Source organism: Nelumbo nucifera, chromosome 4, assembly GCF_055504915.1.
Source record: "Nelumbo nucifera cultivar China Antique chromosome 4, China Antique-T2T, whole genome shotgun sequence".
NCBI classification, from domain to species: domain Eukaryota; kingdom Viridiplantae; phylum Streptophyta; class Magnoliopsida; order Proteales; family Nelumbonaceae; genus Nelumbo; species Nelumbo nucifera.
Window position 1 is genome coordinate 79,273,106 of NC_142652.1, and position 15,466 is coordinate 79,288,571.

At 38.0% G+C, this 15,466-nt stretch overlaps 2 protein-coding genes across 2 annotated transcripts; both read left to right on the forward strand.

The window, feature by feature from the left end:
- Positions 1 to 695: 695 nt before the first annotated feature.
- LOC104605138 (ADP/ATP translocase 1, mitochondrial-like) lies at positions 696 to 3,398 on the forward strand. The gene is made up of 4 exons (XM_010269771.3): positions 696 to 927; positions 1,829 to 2,277; positions 2,438 to 2,809; positions 2,935 to 3,398. Exons 2-4 carry the CDS (start codon positions 1,840 to 1,842, stop codon positions 3,229 to 3,231), a joined length of 1,107 nt encoding a protein of 368 aa, XP_010268073.1. The 5' UTR covers positions 696 to 927; positions 1,829 to 1,839; the 3' UTR covers positions 3,232 to 3,398.
- A 7,152-nt stretch (positions 3,399 to 10,550) lies between these two features.
- On the forward strand, positions 10,551 to 15,261 carry LOC104605139 (uncharacterized). The gene is made up of 3 exons (XM_010269772.3): positions 10,551 to 11,106; positions 11,208 to 11,585; positions 14,285 to 15,261. The coding sequence occupies exons 1-3, from the start codon at positions 10,704 to 10,706 to the stop codon at positions 14,647 to 14,649; spliced, it is 1,146 nt and encodes a 381-aa protein (XP_010268074.1). The 5' UTR covers positions 10,551 to 10,703; the 3' UTR covers positions 14,650 to 15,261.
- The last annotated feature ends 205 nt before the right edge of the window (positions 15,262 to 15,466 follow it).

The window sequence follows — 15,466 nt, forward strand, 5'->3', positions numbered from 1 at the left end:
GAATCTTTCCGGAGTCAATCACCTGCTCACAGAGAGGTAGAGAAGTAGACAAATGGAGGCCCAAATACCAACCTGCCAAGTAGGCTTACAACTTGGGTGGGCTCACGAATCTATGGGCTCGGCCCAAGGACCCGTTCCTAAAACAGTGTAAAATGTCAATTCGGATACCCAATACGTACGACTCTCTAATCTCTCAAGTTTCAAGCCTGTGGTGTAATCAAGTCATAATGCCTAATATATTCTTGATCGACGGTAACTAAATACTTTTAGAGTTGACCTCTAACCTCCATTAGGCTGTGTTTGATTATAATATAAATAAATTTGCATTGATGCAAAACTAAGGCAGTGTAAATGATTTGAGTGTAAAATCTGATCTATTTTTGTTTCAAAATTTAATTTATTTTGTTTGATTGCAGTATAAAAGAAGTAAATTATGACATGAAACGGAATAATGTAAAATCCAAAACAAAATTAAACAATAATTTACAATTGCACCCATGCAGCAAATAAATTTGCACTATAACCAAACACAGCCTTAGTCTTTAGTCTTCACTGCCAGGAATTACGTCACTAAGCGGAGCCCCGCTACCTCCGGATCGGTTGACGAAAAACAAACGTACGTATGAATCTGCGGTTTTCATGGCGAAATATGGTCACTTCCACCTTATAAAAATATCAGTTTCCTTCCATATTTCCAACATTTCTTTTTCCACAACAGAGACAGAGTTCAGACTGATCCCTCTTCGTTTTCTTTCTGTCTTTTATCTTTTCGTTTTCGTTTTTAATACTTGGCATTGCTATCATTATAACGTCATTCTTTTTCCCTCTTCCTTCCGGCGGACTACGGGTATCAGACACTGGTAGTAAATTTGTGGCATCAGTCTATCATTCTGGAAGAACATTTTCCGGCTGCCGATTTCTAACGAGGTGTGTTAAAGTTGTCGTATCAGTCTCGCTCTCTCTTTCGATGGTCGTTAACGACATTCTTTTTCCCTCTGTTCTATACTTTAGTTTTCTTTCTGGGCTTCAGTCCATCCAAATCGGCATTCCATGGATATGTTGACAATGTGATCCTTTTTGCTATTTAGTTACCATTTAATTCATTGGTTAATTTAGTTCCTTATTACTTGCACAAACTTGTATAAATGAAATAATTCTTCTCTTTTTAATGTTTTTGAAGTGGTATTTCTTGATGATTTGCAGTGTAACTGTAATATGCTTTGTTATGCTCTGAATATATGGTTAACATGGACCGAGGTAAACTACTGGGTTATTAAAACAGTTACCATAATAGCAAATCGCCATTGTCCTATATTTGTCTTTCTTGTATAGTGGATCAAGTAATCTGTACTAATCTGAATGCAGTCCAGACGGCTAAGAGGGGTACAAATCTCCATATGAATCAGTAACATTCAAGGATTTTCTCCAGTTGGGTCTTCTTGATTTTGAGTTCACCAATCATTTGCATTCATTTTCATGATTGACATGAACGCAAATTCTTCTCTCTTGCTTATGTCTCTTCCGATTACTTAAATTGACTATGTATGGGATTTTGGTGCTTGATATAGACTCTGATATTCTACATTTAGTTCCTGACTATCTATATCACAATATGAATGTTCATCCAACCGCATTTTAGTGCGAAACTTAATTATGGTTAGTTCCTCAGATAGTAGTTGCAAATATTTGATATTAGTTCGCAATGAAGGTACTTCCGCAAAGTATATATCTTCTAGTTGAGGGTTTTCCTGAATTTTTCTGAATTGTGGATCAAACATGTTTATCCATTAACCTGCTTTGTTGACACAGTTATCCATATTGGGTGCAGGCTTTGCAAACATGGCAGATTGGCCTCGTCAACCATCTGTTACTCAGAAATTTGGTAGTCAGATCCTTCTTCGTTCCTGCAATTCCCAACATGTGCAGGCTCGAAACTGTAGCTTTTACAAGCCTTCCCATGAAAGGACACAAGCTTTCTCTATGCCCACCTCGAAGTCACCTGTATTTGTCCAAGCACCTTCTGAGAAAGGCCCCAGCGCATTCGTCGTTGATTTCCTGATGGGTGGAGTCTCTGCTGCTGTATCAAAAACTGCTGCTGCTCCTATTGAACGAGTAAAACTTTTGATTCAGAACCAAGACGAAATGATCAAGGCTGGTAGACTAACTGAACCCTACAAAGGAATTGGTGATTGTTTTGCTCGTACGATCAAGGATGAGGGATTTATCTCATTGTGGAGAGGGAACACCGCCAATGTCATTCGTTACTTCCCTACTCAGGTTTGTCTTTTCTGTACACTATCGTCTCCTTTGGATTTTTTTGTTCACCTCTGTTGTTTCAATCTTCCTCACTTTGTGTCATTTCTTTGATTATTCCTTAAAGAATGATCTCTTGGGCCTCTGTTCTGTAATCATGACAATTTGGTATGTGTCGAACCAGGCATTAAACTTTGCATTCAAGGATTACTTCAAGCGTATGTTTAACTTCAAGAAGGATAGAGATGGATACTGGAAATGGTTTGCGGGAAATTTGGCGTCAGGGGGTGCTGCTGGTGCTTCTTCCCTGTTCTTTGTTTACTCCCTGGACTACGCCCGAACCCGTCTGGCCAACGATGCAAAGGCAGCAAAGAAGGGAGGAGAGAGGCAATTCAATGGTTTGGTTGATGTGTACAGGAAAACTCTACAGACCGACGGAATAGCTGGACTCTACCGTGGGTTCAATATTTCGTGCGTCGGAATCATAGTCTACCGGGGTCTCTACTTTGGAATGTACGACTCTCTCAAGCCTGTGATTCTCGTTGGGAAGCTGCAGGTTTGTGAGTTGCTCATATTATCGATCGTTGGCTTAGAATGAGTTACATTACATCATGCATTATTAATTGGGAAATGGGTATCTATATATATCTCACAGTGAGTCTCTCTCTCCGGTGGTTTCAGGATAGCTTCTTTGCGAGCTTTGCGCTGGGTTGGGTGATCACAAACGGAGCCGGGCTTGCATCCTATCCAATCGACACAGTGCGTAGAAGAATGATGATGACATCCGGTGAAGCTGTCAAGTACAAGAGTTCAATGGATGCGTTTTCTCAGATCCTACAGAACGAAGGGATGAAATCATTGTTCAAGGGTGCAGGCGCAAACATCCTACGTGCGGTTGCCGGTGCCGGCGTGCTTGCCGGATATGACAAGTTACAGATGATCGTATTCGGGAAGAAGTATGGATCTGGTGGCGGTTAATTAATCTTTGGCATCCATAATGTTCACTTCATATCATTCTTCATTGTTAACTGAAGAAAAAACCTACTCTTAAATAATTAAATGTCAAGGAGGGTGGAGTCTCCTGTTAATATTTCTGGGATTTTTATCTCCATATATCTTTTCAAGGAGTTGTGGTATTCTCTCTAGCTACTACTGGTAATTGATGAGTCCATGAAGAATGAGTTTTGACTGAGTGATAGCGTAATAAGATGTTTTTTTTTTTTTTTTTTTCATCTTGCTCTTAGACATATTAGAGGACACAGAATCTCCATTGGAACTCACTGCAACACCAACTCTGAATCTATGCCCTTGGGCAAAATGTTTTTGACACCTGAAAAATGAATAGTAAGATACAGGTAGCGAGAGCCAAGCATTGGAAGCCCAACAAATGCGTCTATCAAGTTATCTACTACACTCCAAGTAACAGACCAAAGAGATGAGAAAAGAGTCATAGGGATTGAAATAGTTGTAGCTCCCTTTGGATAATTAACAGACATTCCCACCATTGATGAACAGGGTGGGTTTGAATCTAAAAACATTGATGATTGAACCGAACTTGGATCCATAGATTCAAGTACGTACCTTTTGGAATTAGGTCCAATTCCAAACTTAATTAGTAGCTAGCTAGATGTACACGGTAAAAACTCAAGTTTAGGAATGTTGGATTTATAGAAAGAAACAAGCGAATCCAGTACAGTTTTTCTCTTATTGTTTACCTCATTATCAGTATGCATCCAATACCGTTTGAGACTTTGAGTTTCAGGTTTTTTCCAGTAGTATTTTACCAATCTCCACAAACCAAATAGTTCCAATCATGTATTGATATTGGATCTAGAGCAACCTGTGTTGTAACTTGTAACCCAGATCAGGCCTGACAAGACCGAAACTTATGCATGAAATAGTGTCGTGGGTCTCAGTTACAAAGGATGATTGAGTTTCATTCTGTGAGGAAACCATTCTCTGGATTTCTTATTGGAAACGACAATTTTCACTTGAAGATGATGAATCTCAATTCTGATTCACAGAGAGGGCACTTACCACCGCAAACGGGGGCGTGCCGGTCTTTACTTGCAACAAAAAGGGTCCGATAATCTGTCATTGTTTTCTACTTTTCTATATCAATTCAAATGCCCAATGAACCTCTTTGCATTGTTGGTTATCAAACGAAATGGATGCATATGGGTCTGATAATCCGGTCCCCATTTGTATTCATCTAAACCACGGTGCCTGATTGATTTCCACCGCTACCAGACGGAAGGAATACAAATACAAATATATACAGTACAAATTTATACAAAATAATACAAAATATAAGGTTTTGTGCTCTATATATTTGTATTTGTACTCCTTCCAAATGGAGGATTTACTTTTGCATAACATATTTATATTTACACTCCCCTCAAAAAGAGATAATACAAAAGAAAGGATGCAAATTTTCACATATCAACGCATATATAAGTTCAACAGGTTATACAAAGATAACTAATACAGTAAAAAGAAAAATGGAAGATAGGAGGCTAGGAGCAGAGCTTGACAAAGGTGGTAGTACATTGCCTCAACACCTGTATGGTGTGTACCCTTCCATGTGCAGTTGTTATATATTGAATCAAAACACTCTTTTTAAGAAGTAAATTGTCCACGTGGTTCATGTTGGCACATTTTCTGCTCTTTTACTAAGGCTGTGTTTGTTTGCAATGCAAATAAATTTGTACTGATGCAAAATCATGATAATGCAAATGATTTAAGTGTAAATTCTGACTTATTTTTGTTTCAAATTTTAGCTTTTTTTTTTTTTTTTGAATTCAGTACAAATGAAGTAAATTAAGACATTAAGCAGAATAAAGTAAAATCCAAAACAAAATTACTAGAATTTACATTTTTTACATTTGCACCCCATGCATTTGTACTAGTGCAAATTACTGCAACCAATACATAAAAATACCAAATATCTTCTATTTCAAAAATTAAAGAAAACAAAAATTGCAAAGGGCATTTTCACAGGTTTAAAGATTTATGCATTATCTTCAGTAACCCTATTTTGAACCCAATTTCCACTGTAAGTCTGTATCATTAGCTTATTATAAATGTTGCTGCTTTTCATTAGGCTTAGTTTGGAAAAAGTACAAATACAAATATGTAGAGTGTAAAACCTTATATTTTGTATTATTTTGCATACATTTACACTGTACATATTTGTATTCGTAATCTTACCAAACTGAGCCTTAATACTTTGAGAAATCTTCCTTTTTTTGCCTATTGGATCTGAAACTGTCGTCCTTCTACATTCCAATGTTGCTGGGTTAGTCTTCTTCCCCACTTCATCTGTGTTAATAACTCTTTATATGGGTTGACAAACCACTAACCATTGGATGGAGTTTTAAGCAGGGTGCAACTTGGGCGGGCCCAATTTGAGCCCGAAAACATCTTCACATTGTTGCATGGCTGGGCTTGGATTTTTAGTCCGCGCACTGGGCCTAGGCTCAAAACCTTGGTTTTATTTTTTATCTTTTGGGTTGGATTCAAGACTAACCCGCCCAATCCTTAGGTGGCTCGAGCCTGGTTCAAACCTAGCCCGACCTTAGTATAACCTGAAACCAGCCTAATTAGACACACATACACACAGATACATTCGGCCTGACAGGCCCATTTGAGTCCAATTTAGCAACCCAATCCCGGCCTAGGCCCAATTTGAATATCACCATTTTCAGTTTTGGCTGGGCAGGGGCTGGAAAGATCGGGCTTGACCTTGGGCCTGGTGGAGGCTCAGGCCTTAGGCCCATTAAGTTGAGTAATTTATTATCTAGGTTATCATAATATATTAGTATATGATCCAAAGCTTATCATTATAATTTAAATTTTATAAATATTACCTTTTACATTGCTTATTATACAGATCCAAATATTAAAATTAAAACAAATGATCGAATGGCTTAAGTAACTCAATGGTCAAGTGAGACCATGGCCTTTGTAACCATGAGTTTTTGGGTTCAAATCTTCACCTCCTCAAAAGAATTTTGGGGTTTATTTCAAGGCAAGTTCAGTTCCACCAAGGCTAGTCAAGGCCAATTCATATGATTGGTTCGAGTAAGGTAAATCCCTAGAACCTGAAACCAGCCTATGGTTGGTAAATGGGTGTATTGTAGTTCAATCAATGCCTACTCTGCCTAATTGCCATCTTGATTTTGACCCCTCTTCCTAAGTCTTATTTCTCTTCACTTTGGGTCCACCTAGTTGTATATGGTTTGACCCAATGTTTTAGAAAACGACCCGGTAATAGAACTGTTATGGCCACCGACTTTTGGGTTGATGGTTCAACCGTCTGATCCAAATGGACAGACCATTTTGACTAAATAAATTAAAAAATAAAAAATAATTAAAATTTAAAAATGACAAAAAACAATTGAACGAGTTGATGGTTCAACCGCCCAAGTCAATAATTCGTTGATCGATTCAATGGTTTTTGGTCAAAGATCGGGTTTGGGGTAAAACGAAATCGATTGCCTGGATGATTCCCAAACAGAACGATCCGATCGTCCGGATCAACGACAGTTCAAAAACCATGATTTGATCCCCCAGTCCCCCACTTTCAATTTTTGACATCCATTGACCTCTTATTCTTTGCTAAGAATACATTTTTAGTAACCAGGATTAGTTTACTTGCCTTATGAATCTCTATATAATTTAGGGCAGCATGAATTATTTATTTATTATGATGCTAAGGAAATTATGCCAAACATTGCTTTCATAAAACAAAACACATTGACTATATAATATATAATATATTCTTCCTTGTTTGGTGTCTTCTTCTTTTTTTTTTTTTCAAAAGTGAAAGCAGAATGACTATTTTATACTTTTTGATTTCAATAGTGGGTTGATATTGTTTTTTATGAAGTCCGATTGGATGGATGTTAGTCAACCCAAGGCCTGGCTTGAATAAGCTAGGGATAAATAATATATACCCAATATTATGTATTATTTATTGATATTTCTATGCAGTATGCAGTACACACCTCATCTCTTATGTTGTACCTCTCATCTTAATTTAATCATAAACCATGCTAAATCTCAACTCTTTTATAGATATTTCATCCGTTACAAAGTATATCACTCAAAAACCAATTTCCCTTCATATGGTTCTATCATGGATTGGACCAGAAATATGAATTTGGGATGGGTACCTTGCGTCGAGTAATTTAAGCCTAATGTTTGAGTCCAGGCTTGGGGATAGGCTGATAATGAGCTAGAAGGGCCTTGCCTGATTGATGCCCAAGCCCATTTAAAATTGGGCTGATTGCAACTACAGGAACTTTACAAGTTATTTGGTCCATTGCCCACATAAATGGTACCTTATTGCAAGCCAAACTCATGCATGCATGCATGCATTGTCCATTTTAGGGGTGTAATCGAGCTGAGTCCAGTTGAGTTTTAGGAGGTTAGAGCTCTAACTGAACTCAAAAACTTTAAACATGAAACTTGACTCTAGTTGATGCTCGGAAACTATTTAGTTCGATTTGGCTCGAATCAATTATTAATAAATTTTTATTATAAATTATAAATAAATCAATGTTATAAATAAAAATATGTTATGAAGCCTAATTATAAATTTATTTATTTACATCATAAATAAATTTATATATTATATTAGAAATAAAAATATATTAAAGAAATAGTATTTTATTAGAAGCTTTATTAAACTTGCAAGTTACTTTTTAAGCCGAGTTTGAGTATTTAGTGAGCCGAGCCCGAATAGCTTATGAATTGGCACGGCTCACTGACACCCTTAATCCATTTGATCAAATATCAACGGTGATGATTTTTTTGATATGACTTGGACACAACCATTCTCTTTCCTCGCCCAAAGTTTCTCTTGTAGCTGAAGTTATCATCGAATGAATGAATGAACGAATTAACGAGGGTAGGTAAGTAGAAGGGCCTATTGGTGCTCAGCTGCATCTCTACTCACACCTGACGAGGTTTTTTTTTTTTTTAAAGTAGAACTTTCTACAGAACACCCTCCCTAGTCCCTTTTGCTGCATTATTTAAAGCATTAAAAACCAATATGGTGTAACCCCATCAAATGGAACGCATTAAAAAAAATCACTTATCAAAAGCAATTAATTGGGGTTTTGACATTGTGAGTGGTTTTGTTTTTCTAAACATAAACAACTGTCATTTCAGCAAAAACAATTGTAACCGTTGATGTTGTAGAAAATGAAGTTATGATTTTAGTATTATACATGCATGGCACACCAGAGGTCCCTGATTGGAGACACAAGGCTACATCGAATTGGATAATTTAAAATTGAAATATGGAAAACAACTATAAACAAATGGACTGAACGCCTCATAACAAATCTATATCTCCACTCTTGTATATTAATATAAGAGAAGTTTCAACTTGCTTTATTGAAGTCTTATTTTAATGCCTCGTTGTAATGGGGTTCTATCAAAGTTTCAAGATCTTTTATGATTTTACCGAATGAAAAATATATTAAAAATAAAATTCAGACTTTAGAGCAGTTGTCTCTTCTAAGAATGGCAATCGAGTGGGTTTTGGATGGGGACCATACTCCCTTTTCTTAATTTTAATTTTGAAACCAATTTCCATTCCTGACCCTGATCTCTGCCATGAATAAAAATAACCCTTTTATACATAAACATGTTCCCATCTCAATTCACATTCGCGCCCCACAAACACCTAGAGGTGTAAAGTGTGCCGTGCTATGGGTTGGGTTGGCCTATGGGCCGAACCTTGGGCTACGTCAGGCTGTGCATCGGGCCAAAGTTATTTATTTAAAAAACATGATAAAAAACTTAAAATTTTAATTTTATATAAATTTTGTATATAAAATTGCTTATATATAATAATTAAATAAATTAGTATAATAAAATTTAAAAAATATTTATTTTATTAATATATTATATACTATATATTATTATATAATTATAATTTATATAAATATTTATAAAAAATATATAAATAATATATATAGGTCGTGTCAGCCCGTGGACCTAAAACACCAGACCCAGCACGGCCCGCATGATCGAACCAGGCCTAGCACAGCCTACGGACCGTCATGCCGGGCCATGCCAAGCCAATCCAAGTTCATGCTGTGCCATGCCTAGCTGATCCAAGTTCATGCCGGACACGGCCTGATTTACATCTCTACAAACACCCCATAACATATCCCAAATCCCAACTGTGTATTGGTAACATCTTCCTCTGAATTTCTAAAAATCTTAAATTAAAATGATTTTTAAAATAAATTTATTTAAAATAAGAGATTTTTTAAAACATTAAAATATTTTGATATATAATATAAATAATATTATATATGTATATATTTGATAAATAACCGGGGCAGGTTAGGGCAATACAGGTCACTCCCCATCCCATCCCTGGCTGGGTATTGTATCACTATCAATCCCCATCCCGTCCCAGTCCCCATCAAGGCATCTCCTCCCGAACCTCAACTGGTTAATATCGGGGGGAACGGGAAAAATTGCCATCTCTACTGATGTTCTCTTTGAATTTTGAAACACTGACTTCTTTTCCTACCTTTTTATTCCTTCCTTTCAGCTATATAACTAAAATGAAGAGTTCAGATTTCATTTCAGGTGGCCCCAGAGAACAAACAAACATGAATTTCCTTCACAAATCACAATTCAGATTAGTGGTTCATATTAGTCCATGAATGGTGATATGGGTGGGTAGTTCTGGCCCATGTAGTAAGTAGCAACTGTCACTACCTACATGAATACTGAGAAGAAGAAACAAGGATAAATACTGGTTCATGAAGGGGAGAATGAGCCAAAACCAGAACCTACCAAAAAAGGAGAACGTGTGTAAAATGGAAACGATAATACCTAAAAACGTTCTATCAAAATCGAAGTTACAATTACGAATACTTAAAAATGTCGTAATATTTAATATATATGTAGGTTCCACCTAGCTTCCTCCTCACACTTGTACTCTGCATGTCGTTTGTTTATACGGGCATTTCCTGATTGCAGCGAAGCCGCTACAGTTGGCCGGCTCTGCTTAGATTAATGGTGCTACTCCAGTGTCAAAAAAACCAGAGGGAACAGACTACTGGGTAATGGGTACTCGCCTATACGAACCAACAGGGATGCCTCTACCGGTTTGTCGAGATCCGAATTTTTCATTCTTCATAAAATTCACAATTCGGATAAGCGAGCCACGACTCACATCACAAGGCCACTTGAGGCCAAGATGTGTCATGTACATTTTTATTTTTTTGTTAATTTTGTTCTTCATCTCTCTCTCTCTCTCTCTCGCAATTTACTTTACAGTAAAGTCTGTTATCTGTAATCCATCAAAGGAAATTCAGGAAATAATTCTCCTTATTATATATAGTTGTATGCATTATTAATACCAGGACATTCAATAAATACAGCGCAGGCTTCCAAGTAAACCCATCAAGAAAAAAATGCGGAACCCTCTCTCCCTCAGTGACGAAGATGAGAACGAGTCTTCAAAGTTGCCCTTCTGCTGGTGGAGATCGGTCGAGCACTTCAACGACCAGGGCCAGCTCAAGCTCGATCTCTCCAACCTCTCCAACCTCACTCCCAGGGTCAAAGTCCTCAGAGAAATGGAAAGGCTCGCTCTGATAGCTCCTGAGGGTCTCGACGACCTCCGACATAAGCTTATTACCTACCGGGCTGGCGATTTTTGGCTACCCACCGGCGGAATCAAGAAGGAAGACATGGATATTCCACCCATTGTCACGATACTCTTGGTGGGTTTCTCTGGTTCGGGGAAAAGTTCCCTCGTGAACCTAATGTATAGCGTTCTGGGTCGGTCTGGACTGATCCCTTTTGCTCAGACCTCCGGTAAGCTTTACGGTAGTGAAATTGGGTCTCCTTTTGGGCTCTCCTCTTTGGTTTGTACCACGTGTTTGATGTTTCTATCATTATCTGTTCTTTCTTGCTAGGGAACTCTTCCAACTACACGACTATGTTCATGGAAGAACACAACGTGCTGAGGTCGCTGCGAAGTGGGTTTTGCGTTTATGATTCGAGGGGTTTGGATTACAACCGGGTGGAAGAGAGTCTGGAGGGGTTGTCGGGGTGGCTAGTTAATGGGGTTCACCATCACCAGCTGTGTTTCAGATCAGGAGACGAGGCGTCGAAGCCATTAGTTGGTTCCGTGCCATCGTCGTCGTCCTTGTCCAAGTTCAGCTGGAGAAAAGTGAACTGTGTGGTGGTAGTGGCAAACATTGCAGAGATCTACCAAGCGTTGAAGAAAGGGGACGCAAAGCCAATGGAAGCGACAAAAGCTCTCTTCAACTGTCCTGCTATAAGGAAATGCAGTAAGTTCCCTTCTCATTTTCTTCTCCTAGGCATATTGTCGAATACCTACCTGGCCTTCTGTTTGGGATCAGGTCAGAGTCTTTTCTTGAAAATAAGACACCATTTGATTTTCATTCGGTGAAGCACCTCGTGAGAACCAGACACCAGTTATTATATGATGATCACCACTACCATCATAATGATATAATAGGGATATTCTGCTCCAGAAAGCCTGTCTTTTACTCAAGTGGGATGATTTCAAACAGATGGAACCTGGCAGAGCCAAGAAGGGCCAATGGCTCACTAGTACTGGGGAATCAGGGGCCGAGCATAACATAGGGAATAGAGATAGTGAAGTCAAGGAAGAATTGTTCATGTTCACTTGTTCAGGCACTGGGCTGGGCAGGGTAGGGCCACTAGGGTCCTTTTATCAGAGGCTGCTATCATCTTCATCTTTGGGATTCCACCATCCTTTTTATCACTTTTCTTTTTAGTACAGTTGACATACCCTTCTTCATCATTATGATATCATAAGAACTAACTTCTTACCCAAACGAGAACAAAGAAAAAGCTAAATATCACATATTGGCCCCAGTGATGCAGTAGTAGAATCTATCTATCTAGCACTACAATGGGATTGTTTAAAAGACTTAAAAGGTTAAGTTGTGGTTAATAAGCATCGATTATTTAATAGGGTGCTTAGGAGTTTTAATCACATTAAATATATTAATTCACATGGGATGTTGATATAGCATTCAACATAGACTTTCTCTTAGATTATTAGTCAATGCATTCAATTGTCAGATAATTAAAGATTATATTGCTTAATTAGGAAGAAAAGGGGCCCTTCTCCATCTTTGAATTTAATTATTTCACTTGAGTTAAGCATTGGCCTTTCTCTTATCCCTTTTGGAGTTTGGCCTGCACAACACCATTGTGAAGTATAGTTGTAGCTTGTGTTCTCTCTCTCTTTCTCTCTCTCTCTCTCTCTCATTTGCATCTCTTTTCCATTCTTAGTTCTCTCCTCAACTTTGAATTCGGGTCTTGGGAGGGGTAGATTGGACATAGACCAAATGTTTAGCAATGCACCAAGTATTAGGTACTATCATTCTGTGATTTAAATTGTTTGGCCTCCTCAAACGTCTACAAAATAAAACTGTTTGCCTCAATAAACTGGTTCTTCTCATGGTAGATCAGGCTTATCCATTTGCTGATATAAAACATCTGTTTAGGGATGACAATGGGTTGGGTTTGGTACAGTTTCATTAAGCCCGAATTGGACCCAACCCGTGCTCAATCAAGCCTATATATACATATATTGCAATGCAGCAGCAATTCCAGTAGGTTGGGTTTAGCATGACCATACTGGATTTCCTGCCCACTGCTCTCTACTCGCCGTGAATTGCAGTCACATCGCCATCTTGAATTGTGAGATGTGTGGCTGCAATTCACGGCGGGTAGAAAAAGTGAGTAAGAAATCTGGGTTCTTAGCACAACGGGTTCATCTCACCCAAAACCCAATTAACAATGACTCAATCCTAACCCAATAGGGTCAGGTCAGTGCATATTTACCATTTAACCCAACTCACTGACATCCCTACGTCTGCCCAAGTAAATTCAGGTGGGGTCTGAAAGTGCCTCTGTTAAGAGGTAACATATTGACCACTTAATTAGTCTTAATTAAGAGGTTATTTGGACAAATAACCCTTCAGCAATATTATTATATAATATTATATTATTTATGATAGGGCAAAATAAGAGAAGAGAGAACCACCCTGTACTTTGGGGGTACTTACACTTAAGGTCGAAAACTTTCATTTGCAACAGAGTGCTACCATGTACTTTTAGATTCCAACGCTATGCTCATGCTTTTAGCATTTCAATGAGATTTTTTTGCCCTCTCATTTATTACAAATACAAATATGTACAGTACATATTTGTATTTCAGTTTGGAAAGAGTACTAATACAAATATGTACGGTACAAATACATATAATACAAATTCCTTCCAAACTGAGCCTAAGTTTTTAAATTTAAAATTTAGGTTTTTTTTTTTTTCGCTTCAAAAAATTTGGGTATTTGAGATGCAACAAAGGAGACAACAAAAATGGTCTCATAAAGTTCAAAATTGACAAAATGCTAACTAGCATTCTGTTAGGAATCTGAAGTTGCTTTTGTTGCAAATGAAAGTTTGGGGACCTAAGTGTCACTACCCCTAAAAAGGACATGGTAGTTTTGTGTATTTTGCCCTTTATAATAACATAATATTTTTACGATTTATGTTATATATTAAAGGGTTAAAACTACAAATCAGGATTTTTTTTGAGGTTCTAATATTCTGAATGTCAAGCACTTCCACCACACTTAGAACTCAATAAATTTAGAGAAGTTATTTTCGATCATTTAAATTTAAAAACTGCTTTTAGAGCTTTCATGCTTTTCAGAAATCAGAGTTGGGGTTATTGATCAAACACCACCCCAAACTTATTCTGGAATCAAGTGCCAACCCAACACCTCAGTGGGTGGTTAACTATTTTGAAGTTTATGCATATGCATGCTCACAAATTGAGTTTTATGTATTCCCTACATAAGTGGATTGGCTGCTTGCTCTTTTTGTAATTCGATCTTGCTCTTTAATTTGTTGAGAGATAGTTAACAACCCACCTCAGTTATCCTTGTTTGTTGCAATTATCTCTAATTGTAAGAGTAATTGTTTGCAGATGAAAACCCCATCCTGATATTTACGCATGGCGACAAGCTATCTTCAGATGAGAGAATCGATGGCCGGCTGAAGGTCTCCAAGTTTCTGGGTATATCAGAGACGTCGGGGGAGTATGACGTTGTATGCCTGACCGAACATGGGTTGCTTCCAGATGAGTCGGACCCCGTCACTGCTTATGCATTGACAGAGGCCATATATAGGGCACTGATCCAGTCGGACAGGAGCCATCCTCCCAAGATAAGATTTAAGGACTGGGTGGTGATGTTAGTAACTTGGCTTCTGTGCTGCATCGCCGCATTCTTCGCTTTCCTCGCTGATTTCTTCTCCAAACTAGGTCGCAAGGATAAAAAACTTAAGCTGTGAAAACTGAAAAGTGAGACAACACACGTTTATCTATCTATCTTTTTCTTTTCTACAGTTCTTACCCCCTGTGTACTGGGTAGTGTAGGGGGAATGTGTATGTTTTTTCTTTTACAGGGGATGAAAAAAATGTGGGTGTTTGTATATAGATGATAGAATAATGTATTAATATTTGTCGGGATCTATTTGTCCGGACTCATACTGTTCGTCTGTAAGCTACCGGCCGGCTTCACTCGATGGCGTGATTGGAGTCGTCCTCACTCCGCATGGCGCAGCGCAGTACAGATGGTCCATGCATGGAGCCACTCTCTCTCTATCTATCTGGTACGCCAGCTTCGTTATCCTGTTTCTAGTGGTACCTATGTTCGGCGTATTCTCAATTCACTAGTTCAAAAGTTGGATGGATGGTCCCCATATATGAATTAATATGTCATCAGGCTCTCTCTGGGCGTAGCTTTCTACCTTTCTTCATCTTTATCTTTATGCAGCAATAAGAATGTCTTAGGGCTCCAAAAGAAAAATTTTAAGCTAGCTAGTTTATTTAATTCTTTTAATGTACTAAATGTCTGAATGTTTGTCCATTTCTGCCTTTAAAATGTTTGCATTTTTCATTGATATATGCATGTCATAAGAAGAATTGATTTAGTTAAATGGATTAAAAGAGCAAGGAGCAGATCAAGGACATGAACAAAACTGTGAAAGTAGTAAGCAATACCAATACTTTAGCAATAGAATGACATTAAAAAGGCTAAATGGAATTCATGTAGCCAACCCCATATAGTTGGGATAGAGCTTAGATGATCATGACGATGATGGCATA

Coding starts and splice junctions, on each gene's coding strand:
- LOC104605138 (XM_010269771.3), top strand. CDS start 1,840: ATGGCAGATTGGCCTCGTCAACCATCTGTTACTCAGAAATTTGGTAGT. Junction 2,278..2,437: donor TTCGTTACTTCCCTACTCAG/GTTTGTCTTTTC, acceptor GTGTCGAACCAG/GCATTAAACTTTGCATTCAA. Junction 2,810..2,934: donor TTCTCGTTGGGAAGCTGCAG/GTTTGTGAGTTG, acceptor CGGTGGTTTCAG/GATAGCTTCTTTGCGAGCTT.
- LOC104605139 (XM_010269772.3), top strand. CDS start 10,704: ATGCGGAACCCTCTCTCCCTCAGTGACGAAGATGAGAACGAGTCTTCA. Junction 11,107..11,207: donor CCCTTTTGCTCAGACCTCCG/GTAAGCTTTACG, acceptor CTTTCTTGCTAG/GGAACTCTTCCAACTACACG. Junction 11,586..14,284: donor TCCTGCTATAAGGAAATGCA/GTAAGTTCCCTT, acceptor AATTGTTTGCAG/ATGAAAACCCCATCCTGATA.